The sequence below is a fragment of the Neolamprologus brichardi genome, chromosome 4 (genome assembly GCF_056152115.1).
Source record: "Neolamprologus brichardi isolate AB-2024 chromosome 4, ASM5615211v1, whole genome shotgun sequence".
Lineage (NCBI taxonomy): Eukaryota > Metazoa > Chordata > Actinopteri > Cichliformes > Cichlidae > Neolamprologus > Neolamprologus brichardi.
In genome coordinates this window covers 18,622,346-18,647,176 of record NC_142107.1, presented here as the reverse complement: position 1 = coordinate 18,647,176, position 24,831 = coordinate 18,622,346, and the positions used below count along the sequence as shown (strand labels likewise).

The 24,831-nt window shown below is 38.5% G+C and overlaps 1 protein-coding gene across 1 annotated transcript in view; it reads left to right on the top strand.

Annotated features, from left to right (window-relative positions):
• Positions 1-7,959: 7,959 nt before the first annotated feature.
• The window catches only part of rnd2 (Rho family GTPase 2), a 32,802-nt gene continuing 15,930 nt past the window's right edge, over positions 7,960-24,831 (top strand). The window contains exons 1-2 of the mRNA XM_006798283.3: positions 7,960-8,279; positions 8,761-8,848. Coding sequence (XP_006798346.1) covers positions 8,178-8,279; positions 8,761-8,848 — 190 coding nt within the window. The 5' untranslated portion in view covers positions 7,960-8,177. The remainder of the gene's footprint in view (positions 8,280-8,760; positions 8,849-24,831) is intronic.

Below are 24,831 nucleotides of genomic sequence, written 5' to 3'. Positions count from 1 at the left end.
CTTCCTTCACTTTAACTATGACAAGTCAGGAAAATGGCTTCATGTACCAGCAATAAAGGGGCTTCGAAAACATGTCCATCACAGAATAGGCTTGCAATTAAAGGAAAGTAGGACCAAAGATGTATTGGACACCTGGTGTAGTGTGGAGACTTTCTCTATTGTCTAAGTAGGTTACTGAATGAACTGTAAAAAGTAAAGTACTGTGTCACCACACTGCCAGGAAAATAATAGACCGAGTCTGCAGGGAGTCTGGCTAGTCTCTGAGGATGTGTGTGTGTGAACTACAAACACACACATATTTTCATTTCCATTAAAACTGGGCAAATTGTGGGACTAACAACAAATCTATGAGAAAAAAAAAATCAATGAGAGCTCACTTAAACCCTCCACGTGGCTGTCAGCGTGAATTATTACTGCAAATGTATGAAATGAATACAGTTGTGTGGCTATGGTGACTTATCAGCTTATTGATGAAAACATAAAGGTGCATAAATGTTTTACCTTGTTAATACACAGAAGTAGTTTTTTTCCTGTATGGTTTGGTGACATTATCCTTGAGGAGGAATACAAATCATTTTCAGAGCTGGCTTCTTGCTTAATCTGTGGTTTCAGCCCTCTTTGCTTATGAACTCTATCATTAAGATAAGGTTCATAAGCAACTATTTTTGACTGTAGATTGTGAAAAGTTAAACCATTACTTTGAATTTATCCTACTCTGGCCGTATCATATCAAATCTCTTCAGGGACTTGAAGAGTAAAATTGTTTTCACTATTTAAGATTTTATCTTGACCAGTTCAAACCCCAAGAATCAGAATCTCCATGAGAGACCTATGATCTGTGCAATTTCTGTGACGGGAGGAGGTCAAGAAGCTGATTGTGCTAAAAAGTGTATGTGTATGCCTTAAACCATTAGATCCACCCAACACTTTTTGATCTTAGCATTACAGGTACAACTGCCACAAAGGCTGACCTGGAGGGAGGTTCGAAATGCGAGTATTTCAAAGCGAAAAGGCAATACGGTTCAGTTTTTATGTTGGGTTTGAAATAAAATGCAGACTGTAATAATTTCACTGTAAAGCCTTCAGCCTCAATCAGTTGTACTTGGCACGTTTACAGAAACTGAAAGCTTGGAAATAAGATGATCACCCACTGGGCATTTATAAATTGGTTATAGTTTGGTGTCGAATGATCCACTGCCATATCTGCACTATTAATCCATGGGTGTAATGAATTTGCTGGCTGAGTAGGCTGTCAAGCATCTTTTAGCATTTAGCAGTATTCAGCACAGTCATAATGATAAACTGCCAATGGCAGGTAAAGCAGACTGAACCGTCAACATTACGGTGAATGCAAATCTCCCACTTTTTACTACAAACACTGATGCATTTAGGCAAATAAATGCAATGTGGGTAATGTGTGAGGTATTGTTTCCCTCGTGTTCAGCTATTTTAACAAACCAGGTCTTCAGGTCCCTTAACAGAGGTATGCTGTTTAAGTAAAATTAAACTCCATGAAGGCTTTAGATATAGTTATTAAAATGTACACGAGTTTTCTTAAACTGATAATGATCTTGAAAACATCCTAAATTTCTGCATGCTACAGGTCTTTGGTCCCCGAGTAAAACAAAACAAAAGCCTGCTTTAATAATGAATGAATACTGCCACCTGCTGCTCTAATGACTCCAACATGAAGCATTTACTTTTTTAAAGATTAGTTTCACTCAAATTAATTGAAATAAATATACATAGCACACAAGGCAAAAACAAATTGTACAATTCTAACAAGTATGAAAGTCAATATTTGGTATGAGCATCTTTATTCTTCAACACAGCCTGAACTCTCTTTCTCATCATTTCTTTTTTCAGGAGTAGTTCTCCAGGCCTCTTGAAGGACATTCAAGGCTGTTCTTTGGATGTTGGATGTCTTTTGCTCTGTTCTCTCTCAAGCTCTCGGAAAGCCAAACCATTGTTTGTTTTCTGTTGAGATATGCTTTTAACAGCACTGCTAAATTATAGCTCCAAACCATGAAAGAAGACCATGTTTTACAGATAATCGTAGACAATCACTGTTTTACCTCTCTCCTGACTTCTTTCATACATATTGATGATAATTTGAATGAAAATGTTCAAATATGGATTGATAAGACCGTAAGGCCTGATTTTCAATCCAGTTCCTGTGTATGTTGGCATATTTCAACCTTTCTTCCTGTTTCTCTTCCTTAGGAATGGCTTCTTGACAGCCACTCGTCTATTGACACCATTTCTAATGAGGCTTCTGAAAACTGAGGAGCCACATGCATCTCTCAGGTCTTGTGTTTGTTCTTTGCTGAATTCTTTCCTGTTTCTTTAGGACATGAGATTTAGATACTTTTGAAATGCTGTAGATAGTTTTTTAGGCCTGCCACTTCTTTTATTCCTTATTTGTCCAGTTTCCTCAGTTTCTTAAGGACGATTTGCACACTATGCAGAGATGTTCTAAATTTCCAGCTAATAGCTCTTGGGGAATTGCCTTGGTGGTGCAAAACTGTCAAATTGTATTATCTTTCTCATTTTTTATAGATTCAACTAAAAATTTTGCATCGTAATTTTGCAAAAAAACAAAAAAAACAAACACACACACACACACACACACACACACACACACACAAACATTCCTATTAAACTGGTCAAGTATAAAGACTACACTAAAAATGAGTGAAAAAGCAGCCAATATCCAAAGAATAATTTGACAAAACCTGGAGATCTATTGCTCAGGAACACTTTTAAAAATTGACACGAATGTCTGGCTGTAGCAAAATGTAAAGAAATAAGAGGTGGCCCATTGTAACATCTTTGTGAGCATTAATATTCTTTATCGCTTTACTATTACAATGAATGTGAATAGAATTCTGTTCATGTAAATTTAAGCTCTTGAAATGTTAGACTGGTAAAGTTAGAGCAAACAGTTACAGAAGGCCTGTAACCAAAATAACATATAAACCCTGGCAAAATACTTTCAACATATTGTTGTGGTATGATACATAGTAATGAAACATGGTAACACAAATGTTAATATTTAGCTCAGGTGTGCATAAGCGAGTTATCCAATGTAGAATGCAGAGGAAGGCAAAATGAACAAAAACGATGGTAAAGCAAGACAGGAAATGAAAATATTGCACAAAAAGCAATATCAACAAAAGATGGAGACAAGGTAACCAAACAGATCATCTGACAAAAGCAAAGATACTCTGAATTTACCCAGATTACATTTTTTGAGCTTTCATATGTTTTAGGGCCTTGTTTTTTCAGCACTTACTTCCACCTTTATAATATATCAGTATTATCTCTATATTACCGTATTCTATATTCTAATCTTCCCCAGATGTATTTATTATTAAGACTTATGTCTGATTTTTAAGCTCTTTAATTAATTTAAATAATTGCTTATTACTGCAAATCATTGTAATTTTATTAATTTTTTTATGCAGTTTTAATTATTGGCCTATTAGTCATCTGTGAAGCACTGAACTGCACTAAGATTCATCAAATGTGCTATAGAAAATAAGATTTGATTGAGTAATTGGTACTGATGTTCTCTGTCTCAGAACTCACGCAATTCTTCAATGCCCAGAAAAGTCATCACTCATCAATTTGTCCTGTATTGGTATTTTTGAAAATGATATCGTTGAACACTGAATGGTAGCTGCAGTCAGACAGTCAAAGCCCTCATAATCAAGACCACAAATAGTTAAATAGTTAATATTTTAAACACGATTGTAAGCATTTCCTTGATTTTTTTCTCCCACGTTTTACAGGTTGTGACTAGAATAGAATCTACCTAGCTACCACACTAGGTTTACTGATGTAGACCCTGTAAAAATACTTTTATGATGCTTTTATCAAAATTATAGATAAACATGTGCCCTCTCACAAATTTAGAGAAAAAAGCTGAGACAATCCTTATTTTTTTTCTGTTCCATCTCCTCACAGAGAGAGATGCCGCCTGGGCCAGAAAAGCTAAATCTGAGGCACACTGGCTGATTTTTAGACAGTTAAACCTCTTTAATTAAAAAAGGCCTAATCAGAATTCTACCTCAAAAACCACTGAACACCGTAACGATCCCAACTGATTTTGGAAAATAATAAAACTTTGTACAGCAATGTAACCACAGACGAGATGTCAGCTCTTAAAGATTCAGGTAATTTAGGTGAAAAATGTGATATTCTAAAGTGCTTCAATGAACTTTTTTTTAATCTACATCCAGGATTAGAACAATTTACTGAACAGAGGCATCAGTCTGCTCATAGTCCTATTCTGATTTATTTCTCTCATCAATACAAACAAACGTTTTGAGTAGTTTAAAGTCGCTTATTGCTGCATATTTTTGTTTTCTTAATTCTTGATATGTCTAATCTCTTATGGCTTGTCCTTAATCTGTGAAGCATTTTGAACTGCATTAACCTGCATTAAAGCATTAATGCTAAACAAATAAAGGTAACTTGTATTGGCTTATACGCTTATGACTTGGGGTCACTGCTGTTGTATAGCCCACATTTATATGAGCTGACACTTTTTTTTTTCATTTCATTTCATTCATTTATTTGTTCATTTCAGGCACAACAAAAATACATATATTAAATATAAAGTGCACAAAAACAAAAAACAAAAAATTTACCTGAAAAGGAGTGGGACGAAGAAAACTTATTAAATCCCACCCCTATACTCACTCATCAACAAAAAACAATAAGCTTCCCACAGCTACGCCCATCGTTGCAACCAAACAAACCATCAACAGCCCCGGGCACATGCAAGCATCTCAATGGCAGCTCGCAACAACAAATAGGACCTTCATAACAGAATACAGAATATATATTAATTATAAATTGCGTTACCACAGGTAACAGGCAATAATAATTACATAGTGACAAACACACATACATATACATACATACATATATATCTACACACACATGTACATACATATGCACACACTTTTTTTTTTTTTTTGAATCCATACCAGCAATGGTAAGAGAACAAACATTACAGAGCACACTATAACCATCATTGAGTATACTGTGACCAAACAAACTGTTTGTAGAGGAATTTAAATCTATGAATATTTTTGCATTGTTTCAGTTGTAAACTCAGACTGTTCCAGATTTTCACACCACGTACAGACACACAAAAACCTTTACGGGTTGTTCGAGTTCTGGGTAATTTGAATTCTCCGAAGCCTCTCACATTATAAACCCTTTCTCGAATTTCAAATATAATTTGTAAATTTGCAGGTAGAAGTTTATTAAAGGCTTTGTATAAGATTATGGATGTATTGTAATTAACCAGATCCTGGAATTTAAGTAACTTTGCCTGAAGAAAGAGTTTGTGAGTATGATCTAGATAACCGGCCTTGTGAATAATACGCAGTGCTCGTTTCTGTACTGTGACTAATGGATTAGTTGTATTTTTATATGTGTTTCCCCACACTTCCACACAATATGTAAAATATGGAAGAACCAGGGTACAGTACAGAGTACGAAGTGCATCTTTATCAAGGTATGGTTTCACTTTGTTCAAAACTGCGAGGCTTCTGGAAATTTTGGTTTTTATGTGTCTGACGTGGGGTTTCCATGAAATTTTGTTATCAATTACGACTCCCAAAAATTTGTTTTCACTCACATTATCAATTGGTACACCTTCAATGATAATCGGTAATTCTATATTATATTTTAAATTACCGAAAAACATTGCTTTAGTTTTATTTATATTTAATGATAATTTATTTATATCCATCCATTTTTTTATTAATTTTAGCTCCCTGTTTACGGTCATTACAAGGTCAGTATAATCATCGCTACTGAAAAATATGTTGGTGTCATCTGCGAACAGTATGAGCTTAAGTACTTGAGAAACATCAAAAATATCATTTATGTATACATTGAAAAGTTTTGGTCCCAACACTGACCCTTGGGGAACACCACATGTAATACCAAGTTTCTCTGAATGGTAATGCCCTATGCTAACATATTGTTCCCGACCCGTTAGGTAACTTTTTAACCAGTTACCAGCTTTCCCTCGAATACCATATCTTTCCAATTTATCCAATAAAATTGAGTGATTGATTGTGTCGAAGGCCTTTTTGAGATCAACAAAAATACCAACTGCATATTTATTTTTATCCAGTGCATTAGTAATTTCTTCTACTGCCTCAATTATCGCCATTGAAGTGGTTCTTTGCGTTCTGAAACCATACTGACCAACATTTATTATTTGATGTTTTTCAAGGAATTTTTCTAATCTTGAATTAAAAAGTTTTTCTAAAATTTTTGAGAATTGAGGCAGTAGAGAAATAGGCCTATAATTGGTAAAACTGTGTTTGTCATTACTTTTGTATAGTGGTATTACTTTTGCAATTTTCATTTTTTTTGGAAAACAACCGGACTGAAATGATAAATTACAGACATATGTTAAGGGACTAGCAATATTCAGAATAACCTGTTTAACTACAGACATATTTATGTCATGATAATCCATTGAAGACTTACTTTTACATTTTAGTGTGATATTTATTACTTCTTGCTCATTTGTAGCTGAGAGGAACAGTGAAGAGGGATTTGATTTTATATTACTGATGTTTTCATTTTTTTGACACGGGATGTCCGCTGCTAGTTCAGGGCCAATATTTATAAAAAATTTATTAAACCCATCTACAATGTTACTCATGTTGAGATTTTCACCATTTGCATCAATGAAACATTCAGGATATGATGTTCCAGAAGATCCTTGTTTAATTAAGTTATTTAACACATCCCAAGTTCCTTTTATATTGTTTTTATTTTCATATAATCTTCTTCTCTATTTTTTCGTCCACAAGGAGGCGGTGTCGGTCTTCAAACAACCAGAGCTGAGTCAAGCGCTGTGTCTTGGCACGTGGTACCGCGTCATTTCATTATCTCATTCACAAAAACATTAACTCCTCTGCGGGGCACGCACTTCTAAGGAATATCAACTAATTGAAGGGCTGCAAGAGCCATAAAACAGCCCATTCACCTCTAACTACTTAATTTGATGGACTATTTTATCATGGTATGCTGCATTTATTGCATCACCATTAAAAGGTCATGTTGGCATTAAATCGAGGGGCACAATGTCCTGAGCATTTATGCAGCTTTGCCAACAGTGAAATAAAGTTTTACATTTGGTAATTATCATAAGACAAACAGCCATCCCTCCTAAAAATACCTAAAAAAAATATTACATAACAAACATTAAATAATGTATATTCTCAAAGACACATTAGGGCTAATAAGACCATGTAAATCTTAATGGGAAATTGGAATTTACCCCTTTAACTTAAGTTAAAGGGGTAAAGCCTATTTACAGTAGTTTAAGCCTATTTACAGTAATTCATTAGCAAAAAGTATAATTCCTCCCCTGTAGCTGGTCAGTAAGTAAATCAAAACCCATCACAAAACGTTACTGAGCAGGCTTTGAATTTTTCTTATTACGTATTTATTCATTTTATATTAAATAGGCCCTTTTTTTTTAAAGGGAAAAGGCAGATTTAAGCAGATGTTCCAATTTTATGTTAAACGCGTTTCATCATGAACTATCACACAGTTAAGTTAATAAAGACATGATACTGAGTCCTTATTAACTTTGAGATAATTAGCTGTAGTCTAGTAGTGTTAGTCTTAACCCTGGTGATATCATTCTTGTGGACTTAATTAGGTTTCTGATGCAACAGAATACAATCGCTGCAGGGATAAAATAGCACTGATTGGTTTCCATGAACACTGGGTCGCTTTTTCAGTGAAATCATACAAGAGAAAAACAAACCCTGTGAACCATTTGTACAGTTGGACCTTAATTTCTAATAATAATAAGAGCAGCATACAACATGTGAACGATGTGGCTCAGATGTGAAAATGAGGAAGGCGTGGTCAGTAACCAAAGTAGCGGAGTTTCCAGGGTGGGCTTTGTGCGTCCTGCTCGCAGTTACGGGAGCGGACGAGTCAGACGGAGTGTGTCAGTGGGACCGGGGCACTGCGCGTCGGACAGCAGAAGCTGGATAAAGCGCACCGGCTCTGCGCATGTATTTGCTAATTTTTCTTCAAAGTGTTGAATTCCGCTGCGCCTCGTATCGGATGCTGGATGCAACACCTTTCCGTGTCAAGAATACACGTCTGACGGACAAACCATGGACAGTCTAGGGAGCCGTTGCAAGATTGTGGTGGTCGGGGATACGCAATGTGGGAAAACTGCGCTCCTGCACGTTTTTGCCAAGGACTGCTACCCAGAGGTAGGTCCAGCTATTAAAAAAAAAGTCTAAACTTCGGTCTTTCTGTAGAGGAGGGAACCGCGGAGTTTATGAATAACTACAGCACCGTCATTTAAATGTAACGCTCTACTCGGCAGCTCAGTTTCAGCACTAATCCGGCAGGTTACATCCACCTGTCTAAACACACTAATGCCCAAAGAAGAGAAGGAGAAAGAACCTTAGAGCAGACATAAAATAAAGGACTGTAAAATGACTAAATGAACTGTAGTGTCTCCGATACAGACTACAAAACTTTAAGGCTTTGTCTTTGCTGTGTTTCTAAACATAATATCCCCAAAAGCATTTGTGGCAGCCCAGCTGTGAAATGTGTCTGCCTTTATTGTATTTGTCAGCTGCATCGTTTCAAATGTCATACTCTCAGCAGTCTAATCACAGTCACTATAAACAGAGGCTTATTATGCCCCTTTTCATCGGCTAACTAAAATAAATCTTTTATTTTCAGAACTATGTGCCCACAGTGTTTGAAAACTACACAGCCAGTTTTGAAATAGAGAAGCACCGGATTGAACTGAATATGTGGGACACGTCAGGTAAGACTATTTCACGTCTCTGCCTGTGCTGTGTCTTAGAGGCTGACATCAAATCAATCGTCTCCCAGCCCTGCCGTGGTGTCTGTCCCTGGGTGTGACAGGGTGGCACTGCCTCCAACTCCCTCTCCAACTTTTTCAGCAGTCATCTCTTTGACAAATTGCTTTGACCTAGCCAGCTCGAGATGTCTTTTGTTTTTAGTCGTTTTTTGTTTGTTTGTTTGCTTTTTAACTCAGGACATCTGCTAGTGCTGGAAACTTTGGTGCCAGCCATGTCTCTCTGTGTCTTGTGTGTGCATTCTTTCATGAGTTGTCCACTGTGTGTGGCTGCCTCTTCTCATGATCTGGCTCAGGGTCAGGCAACTGTGGGGAGGAGAAAGGGGTTATGGCGTGGATAATTCAGACAGGATGGGCCTGAAGGGACCAGTAACTGCTATAACCATTTAAGAGCTTTCCTCAGATTTAGATGGATACTGGCTAGTACTGGGCTAATCTTTGTCTGCTCGTTTGATTAAGTTTCCCCATTTTACACATTTTCCGACATCCGATCAAGATTTATATAAAGTTTTGTTTCCTTTGGATATTTTATTAAGTAATTTGCTGACAAATCATTCATGAATGGACTTCATTCCTCAACCCTGTGCAAAATTAATTAATTGCGTTTATTTTCAACTCCATACACATTCATTACTTTCAGGGGCTTTCTAACTAGGGCTGGGCCATATTATACCGTTCACGGTAATATCGGTTTAATGTTGGGCAATGATAAGAAAATGAAATATTGCAATAGAATATGGGTAAAACACGCATGCGCAGTGCCTTTGTTTTCATATGCACATGGCGGAAAAAGCATGGCGGCGACAGAGAATGAGAAGGGCGAAAGCGGATCATTGAATGAAACGGATGAACCAGAATTGGTTTGTAAAAATGCTGCAACTTCAGTGGTGTGGAACTGGTTTAGCTTTTGTCCGTCAGATACACAACAAAGCACTATTTTTGGTAGCGCATGCTAGCGGGCCGTCGTTATTACTGTGTTGTTTGGAAAATACGGCACACTTAAAATCAATCCTTTGATTTTTCTGAAAATCGACAGTGCCCCTTATAATCCCGTGTGCCTTATGTATGAATTCTGGTTGTGTTTACTCACCTCGAAATGATTTTATGTGGTACGCGACGCTCGAAAATCTGTCAAATGTTTTAGCATGACTTTGCTAAGCTACGAAGCCACACTGCTTGATGGATTGTCGGAGCATTACGACTATAGTAGGCAGGAGCCTCGCGGATTGATACGTACTGTGCTTCAACGTAATATTACCGTATTGTGTGTGTATAACCTCTTTTTAAGTTTTCTGGATATTATACATGGTTATGCTGAGGATATGTCGGCCAATTTCCACTGGAAATGCCTTTTGGTTAAACTGTCAGCAAGGAATTTGCACTGTTAAATTTTTATATAACTTTAATGCAAAAAACAGCTTCTTGTTTAAGTGAAAATACATTGATGTTTTTTTTTTTTTGCATTAATAAAGTTGTGGAGTTGTAAAGTATTTTGTCTAGTGTCAATTATATTGTCAGTTATATCGTTATCGCAAATTTTCAAATGTATATCGTGATGAATATTTTTGGTCATATCACCCTGCTCTATTTCTAACTTTAATTTTGCAGTCATTAAAAATGTCTAATTTGAACATGCTGATATGTTCTGAATAACAGCATCAGTGATATCAGTGTATAAGTGTTATTGTTCCATAGAAAGGAATCCACATGTCGGGAGTGTTGTTGAATCATAATGGAACTTTCTCTGAAAACAAATCATCTTTATTTTAGTGGTGTATGACCAGGCTGTAGGACTCCTGCATAGGAAGCCAGGATCTATCCCTGTCTTGTCAGTGTGATTAGATTTACAGCTATGTGCATTTGAGATGCTGGATGTCACAGTCTTCTCATGCCAGAGGCTCCTGCCAGTTATCTGACCGGTGACATGGCTCAGTAGTTATAGCAGTCTGTATGGGATCCTTCCAGAGGGAATTCTTTTATGTTACCATAAACATTCCCAAACCTAAAACTGTCTTGGGAGAGACTATGAGAGCATTTTTATCTTACAAGACCAGTCAGCCAAAGAATGTTGTTTTTTCTTGAACCTCATGTCAGCCCCAGAGAGTAAATCTGCTTGAGCCTGTCAGTCAGGGGTTCCAGGCCCTCTCAGGCCCAGGGCTACAACTTAGAAGAGTTCCTTATCTCTCAGCTGTAAGAGTCTAATGTGGATCTAATGTTGTGCTTCTGTCCATCTTTAAAAGCCTAAAGCACCTTTGGCAGTTTTAGACGTTAATCTTCAATCAGGAGCCGCCCACCCTACAACAAACATGACGTCACCCAGCCCACAGGGCAAATGTGTGTGTGCATGTGTGGTTGTTTGCCTATGTGCTTCTGTGTGTGTGCACATTCAGAGGTCCTTGTGTGGTCTGCCATTATTCACTGATTCACGGCAAACACAGATGTTCATATTTTCTCTCAACAAGAAAAATAATTGGCTCACACTTAAATGGAAAAGGCTTTCATCTGAAAAGAATAGCATGTCTCCCATCGTTCCTTTATTTGAGTCTGAGTATTTTATTGCTTCACCCTCTCTCCGCCTACGGCTCCCATTCTCATGCTCTGCTTTGATTTTCTTTCATGTACCATAAGCACCGTCGCCAGCAGTTCAGTGCAGGGACTCTTGGGACTCTATTGGGTCACACAGTCATTTATCATTTATCATTGATCAAGGATATTAGACTTTATCAGTTAATTTAAGTAAATTATTATTGCATTATTGTCTCACCTTCAGCCTCTTCTCATAAACTTTTGTCTCCCTTTTAATTGTTGCTGTAGTCTGCCCGCTGTGGCCGGGCGCAGTTCACAAAACATTATTGATTGCCGTTTGAGGCGAGGCTATTTAAACAACTTGCTTCTCGCCTGTTTCACATTTCTCCAGTAAGGTTAAATGGATATAACCATTTAGAAATGCTCCCAGCGTTCACTCTTGCATGGAAGTCAACCACTGATTCACTTGGTCACCATAATTTCAGTTCTTCTACTAGGTCTCATCTTTGCAGGATGGGTGAGAACAAAGGTAAGCTGTTTATCTAATTGAGGTCGTCACTCCCTGTAAATCTGTACGTTTGTTCATGTGCAATTTTTTATAGAACTCCCTAAACATATGGGTATTTTAAGACGTATTAAGCAGAAACAGGGAGGTCAGACAGCTTATGGGAATCAGAGGGCAACCTTCAGCTGTACTTTGTATTCTTCCCTGCATTCGACTCTAGACCATCTGGAGAATTAAACCAATTAGACGGTGATTGAATGGAATTCAAAAGAGAAAATTAAAAGAGAAAATAAACACACTATATTTGGATAAATGTGTGTCCATGTTACATGACATGGTGATAGATGGTGTAGTCGGTTTCAGCAGTGCATGTATCTGTTTTTTAATTTACTTTAAAAGCAACATAAGCTGTCAAGTGGTCAAAATGTCAGCGTGGGTCGGTGATAACCTATCAGAGATCATTAGAGATAACTGTTGATGCTCGTGGGCCTCTTTGGTAGTCAGCGAGTCAGGAGCTTTTACTGAGCCCGAGGCAATGAGGCACTCATCCTCTCTTCCCATTATGGTAAAGGTGCCTGAGAAAGATTTCTTGTAGCTTTGGCCTGAGAGTAATACTTCAGTGAGAGGTGTGCATGCTGTTTCTTAAAAGTCCAATTCATGACAAGTCGGGTTTTCCCAAAGTTCCCACAGCAGTACCTTCACGTCTATTTGTGTTTCTCTTCACAGCTGTCTCTCTAATGCCTGACCTGATTCTTTTTTTTTTCTGCCTGTCCCGTTTGGATCTTTAACCATCAGATTTGTTGTCTGAAGGACAAGAAAGATGCCAAGTGGATTTACTTTACCAAGTGGATCATCATGGCCTTGCTATATTGGTCCATTTGATTGACCTTTATTATAATTATGTACTGACCTGATTCTCACGTGAAGCCCAACACTTTTAAGTGGCAGTCCACAGGCATCTTGTTTTCCTTTCTTCTTTTGCTGACATCTTTAGTACTAATCGCTCATGCTGTGGTGTTATTTTGCAACTTACTTCCTCGAGCTCACTTGTCATTCAGATCCTATCTTCATCACTTTTAACCTGAGGAGTTCAGTAAAAGAAATTTCTGAGCTTCTGTTGATTTTTCTGTGTCGGATCAGCAATGTTGTCTATAGTTTCCGATTCCAAGCAGAATGTTCTTTCTCTGTTTATTTCCAACAAAGTTCTGTTGCTGCTGGGAACACTGAAGCACATCACTTGCTGTGCTGTGGAGGATGTTTTTCCCTGCAACAGACCTGCCTGACTCTGGCTGTTCACAACAAAATATATAAAAGCTTTGTTGAACTTGTTTCAGTTTGAAGCAGTGCTCTGCATAGAAGACAGGAAGCAGGAACTTATCTGTATGAAAATGTCACAGATTGTTAATCTACACCCTGATAACAGACTCTTAAATTAAATTAAACCTCTAATGGGTATTCCACAGTTGAAGTTGTGCGCGTTCTCATTAAAAAGCTTCCGTGTGTTTTCACAGTCAGAGGTGTGATTGTTTTTGACTTGAGAGACACTAACAAGTGTGTAACACCACTCCCAGTGCCAGCGCTACCTTAGTCACAGTCTGGCTGTCTCTCTCCTTTCATACCAACTTTCCAACATTCCTGGTGTCTTAATGCTCTTTAAACTCCACATACTTAGTGCAGTGGACTGGTAGGACATCCAGTGGCCTGTGAAAACATTCAGAGTTCAGTGGGTTTTGCATTCCTCAACACTTTCCGCTTGATTAATATTTAATGGACAATGAATGAACTACAATCACAATGCAGAGCAGATATAAAATCAACGGAGTCTCCTCTGCACCCAAACCTACGGCTCACTGGAGGTGGAGGATGCTCAGAATGTTCTATCAGACCTGATATTATCTGAGTAGGGACTATGCTGATCACTAGAGATAACTTTGTCTGCTCTTGGCTTGTATAGTCTTTCTGCTCGCCCTCTCTGAATTACCACTGCAGGACTCAACATTAAATATTTAACTACATAAATTCTTAGATTTCTTCACTTTCCTCTGAACAATTTCCAATTTTAGTTGCTCTGTAGGTTATTGGACTTGTTGGAAAGTAGCTGCAGACTGTAAATGCACCTTTTGTTTATTTTTGTCAACACCCTGACGGGAGGATGACGACATCATTTCAAACGCTGTTCACAAGTTGTTCATACTCTTTGCTGAACCAGCCCAGGGCAATAGCTGCCTAAACGAAAACAGGTTTTGATGATGCACAGAAAGCTGGAAGGCACTCACCTGCACTGGGAACCTGTTCCAGCTTGACAGTTTCAGGTAATGAGTAAACAGAAGAAGTGCAAGTCTGGTGAAATACTGTAACCTGAAATAACCGTTTGTGTCTCTAATTAAACAAACAATTGTTGAAGAAGTTTAAAAAACCAGAAAAAGTCTGGTTTCACACACAAGTTTTTGCTCACAAACAGCATACAATGCGACAATTATCTTTTATATTATTTCAATTTTAAAGAAGTTATAGAAATGGTTACAAAATAGTTAATTCCTATGATCAGATATTTCCTTAATATTGTAGAATCTAGAGTAAAAGATCTGATTTTTGTTTTTTTCCCCGATTAATAGCCTGTCTTTATTCCATGTTCTGGTGACCCATCAAGCTTTAAAACTACCATTCACTGTTTTGTTAGTTGTTTTAAATTTATTTGCATTTGTGAAAAACTGATTTAAAAAAAAGCTGTAACCTGGATGTTCACTGGCTACACCGGAAGAGCCCAAGAAATAGCTGTTGCTGGTCCACTGGCCACTTGGCTAGCGGAAAAGACTATTTGCTTTTTCTCAGATATTCAATTTACTATCATGTGAGACAAGAAAAGTAACAAATTGTTACTTTTTAGGGAGTGATAAGTCATCAGCTGGCATTTTGGTAAGTATTCTACTTTTATCCAGGTGACTAATTTTGGATTACTTCAACAAAGGCACGCACCATCCCTGGTGGATGAATCTCTAGGATCCACTGATGATCCCCTGATTTACACTGAATGAAGTTAACATGACTTTCAGTTTCATATCTCAAACTGATGGTTGCAGGGTGTAGTGGTTAACACAATCAACTTGCATGCAACAGATCCCCACTTTGGTGCAAGGAGGAGGCACAAATCCGGCATCCAATTTGAGTCCTGCATTAGCTCCACGTGCTGTGTTAAACACTTGGGAAATGAGGGATCAGATGAAAGGACTTAGTTTAATATCTCAAACTCATGCCCTTAGTTAGAGAGATTAGTTTAAGACTTATACTTTTTTGTCTCAGTTAGCAGGATGATCTAGATAGACAGTGTTTAAGCTTACTACAAAGACATTCATTTTGACTTTGTAAGCACTATAGTGTTTAGCAGAGCACCTCAGTGCCTAAGTATGACATCAAAGAGCTATCCGGCAAACATTTAAACTCTGAACAACCATCTGCTGATGTGTTTTTTTGTTTTTTTTTTGTCATTTTCTATGTTTAAAATGTTCCAAAATTAAAGTTTAACTGATGTTGTGCACCTTACCTCAATGACGGTTCGAGGTAGTCCTTGAACGCACTGAAGCACTGGCATCAATGGGTTTATCATACTGACATCAGGGACAGAGAGGCAATAGTTGTAACAGTCTGACCGTGTAACAGATGAGACAGAACTCAGATGTACATAAATGTAAATGGCTTAAAATTTCGGTTTATTTATAATTATTTATGTATGTTAAAATGGTCTATAAACAATGTCAACATCTGTCTATGTTTCTGTTTTTTCAGGATGATGATGTTGGCTGCAGACTCTAGATAAAGGTGTAACTCTGGATATTTTGTTTGTAGAAAAGAATCCACATTTCAAGTTTACTGGCTATTTTTATTTTCATGGAAGCACGATTGGCACGGTTTGGGGAAAAATACTAGATTTGTGACTGTTGGAATTTTGCAACGCTTGTAAATAGATTTTGGTCTTTGTACCTCCAAGTCAATTCTATTTAATTGAGTTTTATTTATAGAATGCCATTTCACAACAACAACTGCCTCAAGACACTTTCTGGTGTAAGGTAAAGCCCCTTGACAGTCTCCATACACAGATACTGAAATGCCTGTGAGGGTATTTTTGGAGGAGGGTCTATCACTCAGTCCTTTAGGGCTTCCTGAGCTTGATAACAGAATGTATCTTCTGGCCCCTTTATGTCAACCACATGATTTTAATTTGGGGATGAGCCTGCAGTCTTTTTGGTAATAAAGTTAGCAGATAAACCTGCAAAACAAACAAAAAACCCCTGTCAATTATAATACTATATCTTAGAGATAGAGAGGTAGGTCTACCTCATGTTGTAAATAACTTAGAGAAATTTAGACTAATCTTTGCTTCCTTTTTCTTCTTCGTCTTTTAGAACAAACTCTGCCCCTTAACTTTTTGAAAAATGATGGCCTTGCGCATAGCGCTTCACTCCATTGCACCATGACTTTGTGAGTGGGTTTGTAAACAATCGCTTCAAGACAGCTGGCACTCCTGGCTTTTGGGCTGGATGCCTTTATTCTGGAGCAGGCAAGCAGTACTTTGTGAATTATAGTTAGATTGTATCAAGGAATCAATAATCAATGGCTCTCTTTACATTAAAGGAGGTGTGGGAGAAGATTAAGGAAGCTAAAACAGAACAAGTGAAGAGTTGAATTCATGAATCTTTATCTGTGTGCTATCTGTTTATCCCCCCTCTTTCTGTTCAGCTGTTGATGTTCTCCATCTCTGATTGCCCATTAGTCAAGACATCACTGCGTTGGGGTCACTAGCAGTTAGGAATGTGTTAAGCAAGAGGTGTGCAGAAATGCTGCATGAAGGCAGCCAGGCACACTGATGGAACAAACAGGATGTAATTACCACACAAAATGTCTGCTCTCTCAGTGAAACTTTGATACACAAACACACACACACACACACACAGAGTGCAGGCTGATGTTCTGTACTACATGTGCTTACATATTCCTACCCATTTTTACATGCATACAAAAACACCTCGAGTTGTCCAAATGCCCATCTGCCCAGCACTTCTGGCAGGTCCCAGAGGATGTAGCATCCCAGTCCTTATGACCTTCTTCAGTGAGAGGAACATGTAAATGTGCCCATAGACACAGCTATAAGCTAAGACTCATCAGCACACGTTCCTTCACCGCATCTCAGCCTCCGTGAACTGTCAGCTTAATGTGAAGCACCAGGCAAAAGTGTATAATCTGCTTAAATAGAATGTCCACTGCTGAACAGTACTGCACACTGCTGATAGGCTGCATATGGCTTTTACTTAGCACATTTTTACAATGACATATTAACTAAGTACAGTGATAAGTTATTAGGCACTGAACATTCACTGGATAGAATTAAAAGAAGTCTTTCAGAGTCTTAAAGCTTTTGATGAGTTCATACGGATTCTTAAGTCTTGCCACGCTGTGCTACTGACAGAAAAGGCTTAAGCTATTATAATGACAGATGCACAAAAAGTAATCAAATTTTGATTGCAGCTGTTTTTACTGAAAATGACACAGAATCAAAGGGACGAGGAGTGCAACACGAGAATATATTAATATTAATAGTGTTGATGCATATTATTTTCAGTGGTTGATAGAACTGGTAATGGTAGACAATACTTATAAGTGATAAGACCTATAAATAAGCATTTTTAAAAAAAGATTATATCGAGTACAAAAAATATCGCATAGCATATTCATAGTAAACAATATTGCCTAAACCATATGACACGGCATATAACTAATATTACAGGTAAAATTAATATTACAGGTGGTTATTTAAAATGTATATGTACAGGTAGTCCACATAAACACGACTTATAAATAGGCCTGTTCTTTGTAGTTTTTCACAAATAGTGGTAAGATGTTTTATTTCTTATGTCTAATTATTGTCTTATCAGTCTTCTGTGAAGCACTTTAAACTGTAATAACGTGGATAAAAGGTAATATACAAACAGGTGATTGATAACATGAAGAAATGCTTAAATGTGTTAGTTGTCCTTCTTTCCTATTACTTGTGTATGCATAAGAGGACACAGGCAAAACACATTTCCTATTACCGGTTATTGCTATTCTGTCGATTGAAAGTCGAAGGCAGTGAGGGCAGTAAAGAAGACAATGAGCAGGTACAGCTATTTTATTTGAAAAGAAAATGCATTTGACACCTTTGTTAGATGCGGCAAATGAAATGTTTTTGTAAGAAACAATTTAATTTTGTTTCCCAGGTCAGCCTAGATGTGCATCCTGTGACTTTATTTAACTTGAAACCTCAATATCCGATTAACTGAACCACACTTGGGCAGCACAAACAAATCGGGCCGCCTAATGCATCATGATTGCAAACTGCAACAGCAGTAGTCTTTGTTCAGAGTTATCCATTAGCTCTCAATAAAATACAATTCAGTGGTAAAGACCGAGCAAAGATAAAGGGAAATCCACATCAATCAGACGACCCCGTATGAGGAAGCACTTGGCAACAGTGGGAAGGAAAAACTCCCTTTTAACAGGAAGAAACCTCTGGGAGAACCAGGCTGAGGGAGAGACCATGCCTGGTTGGGGATGAGGGGTGGAAGACAGGACAAAACACAGACTGAGGAAGAGAGTCAGAGATTAATAATAACTCATAATTAAATGCAGAGTGCTGTATAAACACACGGTGAGTGAAAAGAGGTGAAACATGGTCCATTATGTGAAGCCCCCTGCCTAGCCCCAAGCCTGTTGTAATATAGTGTGGGAGGTTTCAGGGTCACCTGGCCCAGCCTTAACGGTAAACTCATTCAAAAAGAGAGGTATGCTCTTCTTTCCATTCTACTTTTAAATATTATAGGCCTGCAGTCTGAGAGCAAAGTCTTTTAATGGGAAGATATGGTAATATGAAGTCTTTAAGATACGATGGGGCCTGATTATTCAAGGCTTTGTGTGTTAGGAGAAGGATTTTAAATTCAATTCTGGGGTTAACAGAGAGCCAATTAAGAAAAACCAATATAGGAGAAATATACTCTCTCTTTCTACTCCCTGTCAATACTCTTGCTGCAGTGTGCAGAGAAAACAGTCCCACATAATTGTTTAATATACACACTGGAGGAAATATCCTGGTTAGAAATGACTCCAAGATTCCTCACAGTGTTACTGGAGGCCAAGGTAATGCCTTGCAGAAGTAAGCATCTGGTTAAACACAGTAAAAAGATACAGTAACCTCTGTTTTATCTGAATTTAGGAAATTAGAGGCCATCCAGGACTTTATGCCTTTAAGACATTTCTGCAGTTTAACTAATTGGTGTGTTAACTTCTGGCTTCATGGATAGATAAAGCTGGGTATCATCTGCATAGCAATGAAAAGGCTATGCCTTATAATGATACTGCCTAGGGGAAACATGTATAATGTAAACAGAATTGGTCTTAGCACAGAACCATGGAAATCCACAGTTAACCTTAGTGTGTGAGACTATTGCCTCTCCACTTACAAGAACGAACTGGAGTCTCTAAAATAGATATGATAGAAACCACTGCAGCGAAGTAACTTAAACACTACTTGATATGGTTTCCGAAAGAGACTCAGGCACAGGCCAGGGTATTCCTTTAAGCGAAGAACAGTGCGTTTATTCACAGTGAACACAATCACCAAGTGGCTATATACAACGTGCAGGGGAAACGGGTCCGGGTCGCCAGGGTCCGTGGGAAACAGGGTTAGGGGAAAAGGTGCTCCACACTTTCTGTACAAAAGCTCCTCCTCAGTCACTCCTCTCAGAATCCGGTTCCAAAAACGATCTAAACACAAAAGGTCGGGTTAGCGGGATAATAACAAAGGGCATTTCAAGATACATGTTGGCAGATACACAAGTTTGACTGACGCTGATAGCTCAACGATCCAGCGAAGACTAGTGCAGACTCGCCATCTTAAGTAGTGTAGTAATCAGCTGGGATCAGCGGCCGGTGCGGTGATGAGAGCAGGTGTGTGGGCCAGCAGCGGGAGCCCGCAATGAGTGTCGCCGCGGCGAGAGAGAGAGAGAGCGAGAGAGAGAGAGCAGACAAACCACAAACATATTACCTAATAGAGGGTTGACCAGCGGGGCACAGGGACCATGACAGTACTTAACATTGCATGCTCGAAACTCTGTAAAAATATTATGGTGAATGGCACTGAATCCTGCACAGAGATGAGTCAACTGTCACTAAAGCTGTTTCTGTACTGTGATGAGCTCTGAAATCTGATGGAAACTCTTCAAATATGCCATTCCTTTGCAAACGATCAGTTGACTGTTTTATAACTACTCTTTCAAGAATTTGTGAGATTGGAAGGAAGGTTGGAGATTGACCTATAATTATCTGAGACAGCTGGGTCAAGTGATGGCTCTTTAAGTAATGGTTTAATCACTGCCACCTTAAAGGCCTGTGGTACATAGCCCAGTTATAGAGATAGATTGATCATATTTAAGATTGAAGCATTAATTAATGGTAGGACTTCTTTGAGCCGTCTTGCAGGAATGGAATCTGATTGATATGTTGATGGTTTGGAGGAAGTAATTGCCAACCTTAACTCAAAAAAAATGAATTGGAGAGAGAATCTAAAAATATATCAGTTGTATTGAAAATACCTGTACATAATGATATGTCTGGGATAGTTATGAGCATTCTTTCTCTAATGGTTAAAGTTTTATCTGTGAAGAAATTCCTTAAGTCATTACTAGTTAAGGTTAAAGGAATGCTTGGCTAAACTGAACTCAGACTTTTTGTCAGCCTGGCTACAGTGCTTAAAGAAACCTAGGGTTGTTGTTGTTTTCAATCAGTGATGAATAGTAAGATGTCCTAGCTTTATGGAAAGCTTTTTTTATATAGAGCAACAAATTCTTTTTCCAGGCTAAATGAAAATTTTCTTAATTAGTGAGATGCCATTTCCCTTGCAATTTATGAGTTATCTGCTTTAAGGCGCACTGTTTCTGTCTCTATTTTTGATCTGTACCAGCTTCTAAGGGAAATGTCTGTTATGTGACTGTGTCTGGAGCTTTGCAGACAGACTGAAACTCTCATAAAGTTCATTGCTGTGTGTGGTGCCTATCATATTGTTCCATTATTTTTATACTGTAATTTGATTGCAGCAATAGCAGATTTAACTAAATTAAGATTAGTTTTCTGATACTCTTCCTGATATTTGTGTTTTTAAAAAGAAAGCACACAATACATAGAAAAAAAAGAAACGAGTCATGGATATCGTGTGATCGAGTGACGATGGGAATAGCCACAGCGTTGACACTTTAATCTTAATGTTTCTCAGCTGACCAGAGACATAATGGGTGCTGTCGAAGGACGCACAGGCAGCAGCTGGGGCACAATGAGGCTGAAAAGTGCATCTGCTGCCTCAATCAGTAGTCAAAGAGGGTGGGGGAATGAGGGCTTGAAGAGACTAGAAAGAATAGTGGGTGTGTTTACCATGAGAGCAGGTTGTGAGAGCAGGAAGTGTTCACTAGATTGACATTTAGAGAAAGGAAACAGAAGGAGCAAAAAAAGCAGAGGTATACATCTGTGCTTTTCCCACATTCAACCGTCAAGCCAGTCACCAGAGCTTTGTGTTTTAAGGCTTGTCTTTGGGGATCTGTCCCATTCCTTGGTCCTTGACACACAAAAGCCACCTATTTTCAAACTGCTGTAACCTCTCCAAACAGTTGTCTATACATACATATGACAATATGAAAGAGTCATTATGAATTTATTGCAGTGCTTGTATCAGTTGATTCTGTTAACTCTGCAATTCTCTCAATTCTGTAACCTTCACTGACCTGAATTAAAAGGATGTAAATGATACAGATATACTGTACCTCTTCCTTTAACCCCATTCCAACAATTGTATCTCTAAAAATCAACTCTCCAAACACACTTTCATAATGATGCCTATAAAGGCTTTATTGTATTACTTAAACAAGGTAAAATTACACTCACATTATTAGGTGTACCTGTTTAACTGCTTTTTAACACAAATATCTAATCAGCCAATCACACCCCAACAACCAATGGTTCTGGGTATGTAGACAATTTCACAATGACCTGTTGAAGTTCAAACTGAACATCAGAATGAGGAAGAAAGGTGGTTTAAGTGACTTTGATTGCGGCATGGCTGACAGGCTGGTCTAAGGATTTCTGAAATCTACTATCTTTCTCACACAGTCTTGTGGATTTACAGAGAACTGTTTGAAAAAGAGAAAATGTCCGGTGAGTGTTCTGAGTGAGAATGCCCTGTTTATGCCAGAGGTCAGAGGAGAATGGCCAGAATACTTCCAGATAACAGGAAATCAACAATAACTCAAATAAACACTCATTATAACCAAAGTATGCAAAAGAGGATCTTTGAACACACAACACATCAAACCTTGAACCAGATGGGCTACAACAGCAGAAGATGACACTTGATGTCATTTCTGTGACCTAAGAACAGGAAACTGAAGGTACGAGTTACACAGGGTCAGCAAAATTGGACAAGAGAAGACTGGAAAAACATTGTCTTTGTTATTGCTGACCATCTCTACCTTTTATGACACAGTGTACCCATGTTCTCATGTATGCTTCCAGCAGGATAACATGCCATGTCACAAATGATCTCAAACTGGTTTCTTATACATGACAGCGAACTAACTGTACTAAACAGCTTCCACAGTCACCAGATCTCACTTCGATAGAGTAGCTATTGGATGTGGTGGAATGGGAGAGTTACGTCAAGGATGATGAATTTGCTTTAACTAAGACGATCAGGTCAACATGGACCAAATTCTCTGAGGAATGTTTCTGACAGCTTGCTGAATTTATGCCCTAAAGAGGATCCAATGCTGTGTTATAAGTCATGTATAAGTGGCCAGTCAGCGTAAAAAACAGCACCAATAATACAAATATTACTAGTATTACCCAATAATATCACCCAATCCACTTAGTAAAGTAGATTCAGTACTAGAGGTTGGTGCTTAAATATTTATACAATCATAAAACACCTTTATGTCATCATAATGCACTCTACCTACTCCCCTCATCAGCAGCACATACACATTGATGTCTTGTCTTATACTTCGCTGCACCCCCTCAGTCTGTGCACCTCAGTCTTTTCCAGAGGGTGATTGGCTGTGTCGGCATTATCCTTAAAGAGATGGTGAGTGACTACAAAAAAGGAAGTAAAAATGTCTTTTTAATGTCCTCCATCACTCGTTCTAAGTGTCTGCCCACACAAAAGAATCCAGTGACGCACCAAGAAATTATTGATCATAGTATAAGTTACTTGAAGGGCATATTAAGATGACCAGGTGAGCTGCAGCTTTCTTAGTTTAAAATGAAAGCTTATATATTGTAGCTACATTATTATTGATGCCCAAATATGCTTTGGCCATTAAGCTTGGTTAAAAGCATCATTTTGCCCATTATATATTCTCATAGAGGAAATTATGTTCTTCTTAGTCATTAATTTAACAAATACACAACAGATGATAATTCCATTAAAACTTTTTTGGGCTGCTAATTTTGCTTGTTTAATCTTACCCGGTAACAGTAAAAATTAATTATGCTTAATACATATTTATGCAGGTTTTAATTAAATGTCTCACAAGAATGTAATATAAAACAAAGTAGGAGTGCATGTTTTATTTAAAAAATGTAATGACTAAAAAAAAAAAAATCACTGTGTAACCTGGAGAAGTAATAGCATTACAGTAATATCTAATACCCCTCCAGCACTGTTCATGTGGGACACAAACTAATCCACCCTGACACTGAACCAGACGCTTGCTCCTATTCAAGCTGCAGCAGCGGCAGGAGCAGCAGTGAATGCCTCTGTCATTCAGTCAGATGGGAAATCCACCCAGAGAACCATGGCTCTGTGTGTTTTCACCCAGTCCACTCCCCTCTGCTGACTGCAACTGTACCCGATTCCGCCCCAGCTTTGATCAATTCACTTCAAACAGCCACACTGACTCGTTCTGCTTCTCCTAAAGCTAACTCTCAGTCCCGATGGCCCTCCACCTCCAGAGGAGCAAAACCCTCTCAGCATCCGTCTGGAACCCATCCGAGTGTAAGGGGATACACACAGAGAGGCCATATTTCACCTCCATCCTTCACCTCCCACCTGCACCTCACTCATGCACACTCGACAGATGCCATCATTTATGAATGACTTTATTTATAAACAAGATCCAGCTCGCTCTTTTTCTCGCTGCCGCAACTTTTGTGGATGTGAAATTGCACTTGAAGTAGCGTCTTGTCTATCTGTTGGCGTCCCGTGGGGGTTGCAGAGCGGGGAGCTGGGGTGGCGGGGGTGCATAGATAGCTGAATGATAGAGATGCGCTTGCATGGCTGTGCAGCAGAGGAAGTGGAGCAGAGGATCCCCCTTTTTCACTCACATTTTCCTTTCATATATATGTGGTTGTAGCTGCTGACTGAATATTCTCACCTCTGCTTTCTTATCAGACTGACAGCTGTGGACAGAGAAGCCGCAGTCAGTGTTATTACAAGTTTTAATGAAAAGCTTCCAGACTGGGTACAAATTCCGAAAGGAGAGTATGAAACTCAAAGGTGTAGGGGAGTGGGAATAAAGGATGTGATCACTCCTTTTTTACAGGTGAAAAGGAATATAAAGACATGAATTTGAATACTGTGTATGTGTGTGCGTGTCAGAGAGAGAGAGGTGATATTTGAGCAGGGCTGAGAGCTTTTCAAAGCAGATTTCATTGTGGCATGGCAGTCCCCAGTGCTCAAAGAATTGGGTGTCAGTGGGTGATGCTGGCAGCGTTGGCAGATAACTTGAAACGACTTGGAGAGTTTTCACAGACTGTCAGAATTGGCGCTTTAAAACAAAACAAAGCAGATGGAGGTGGTGTTAAGGTGGTACAGACTCGGAAAACT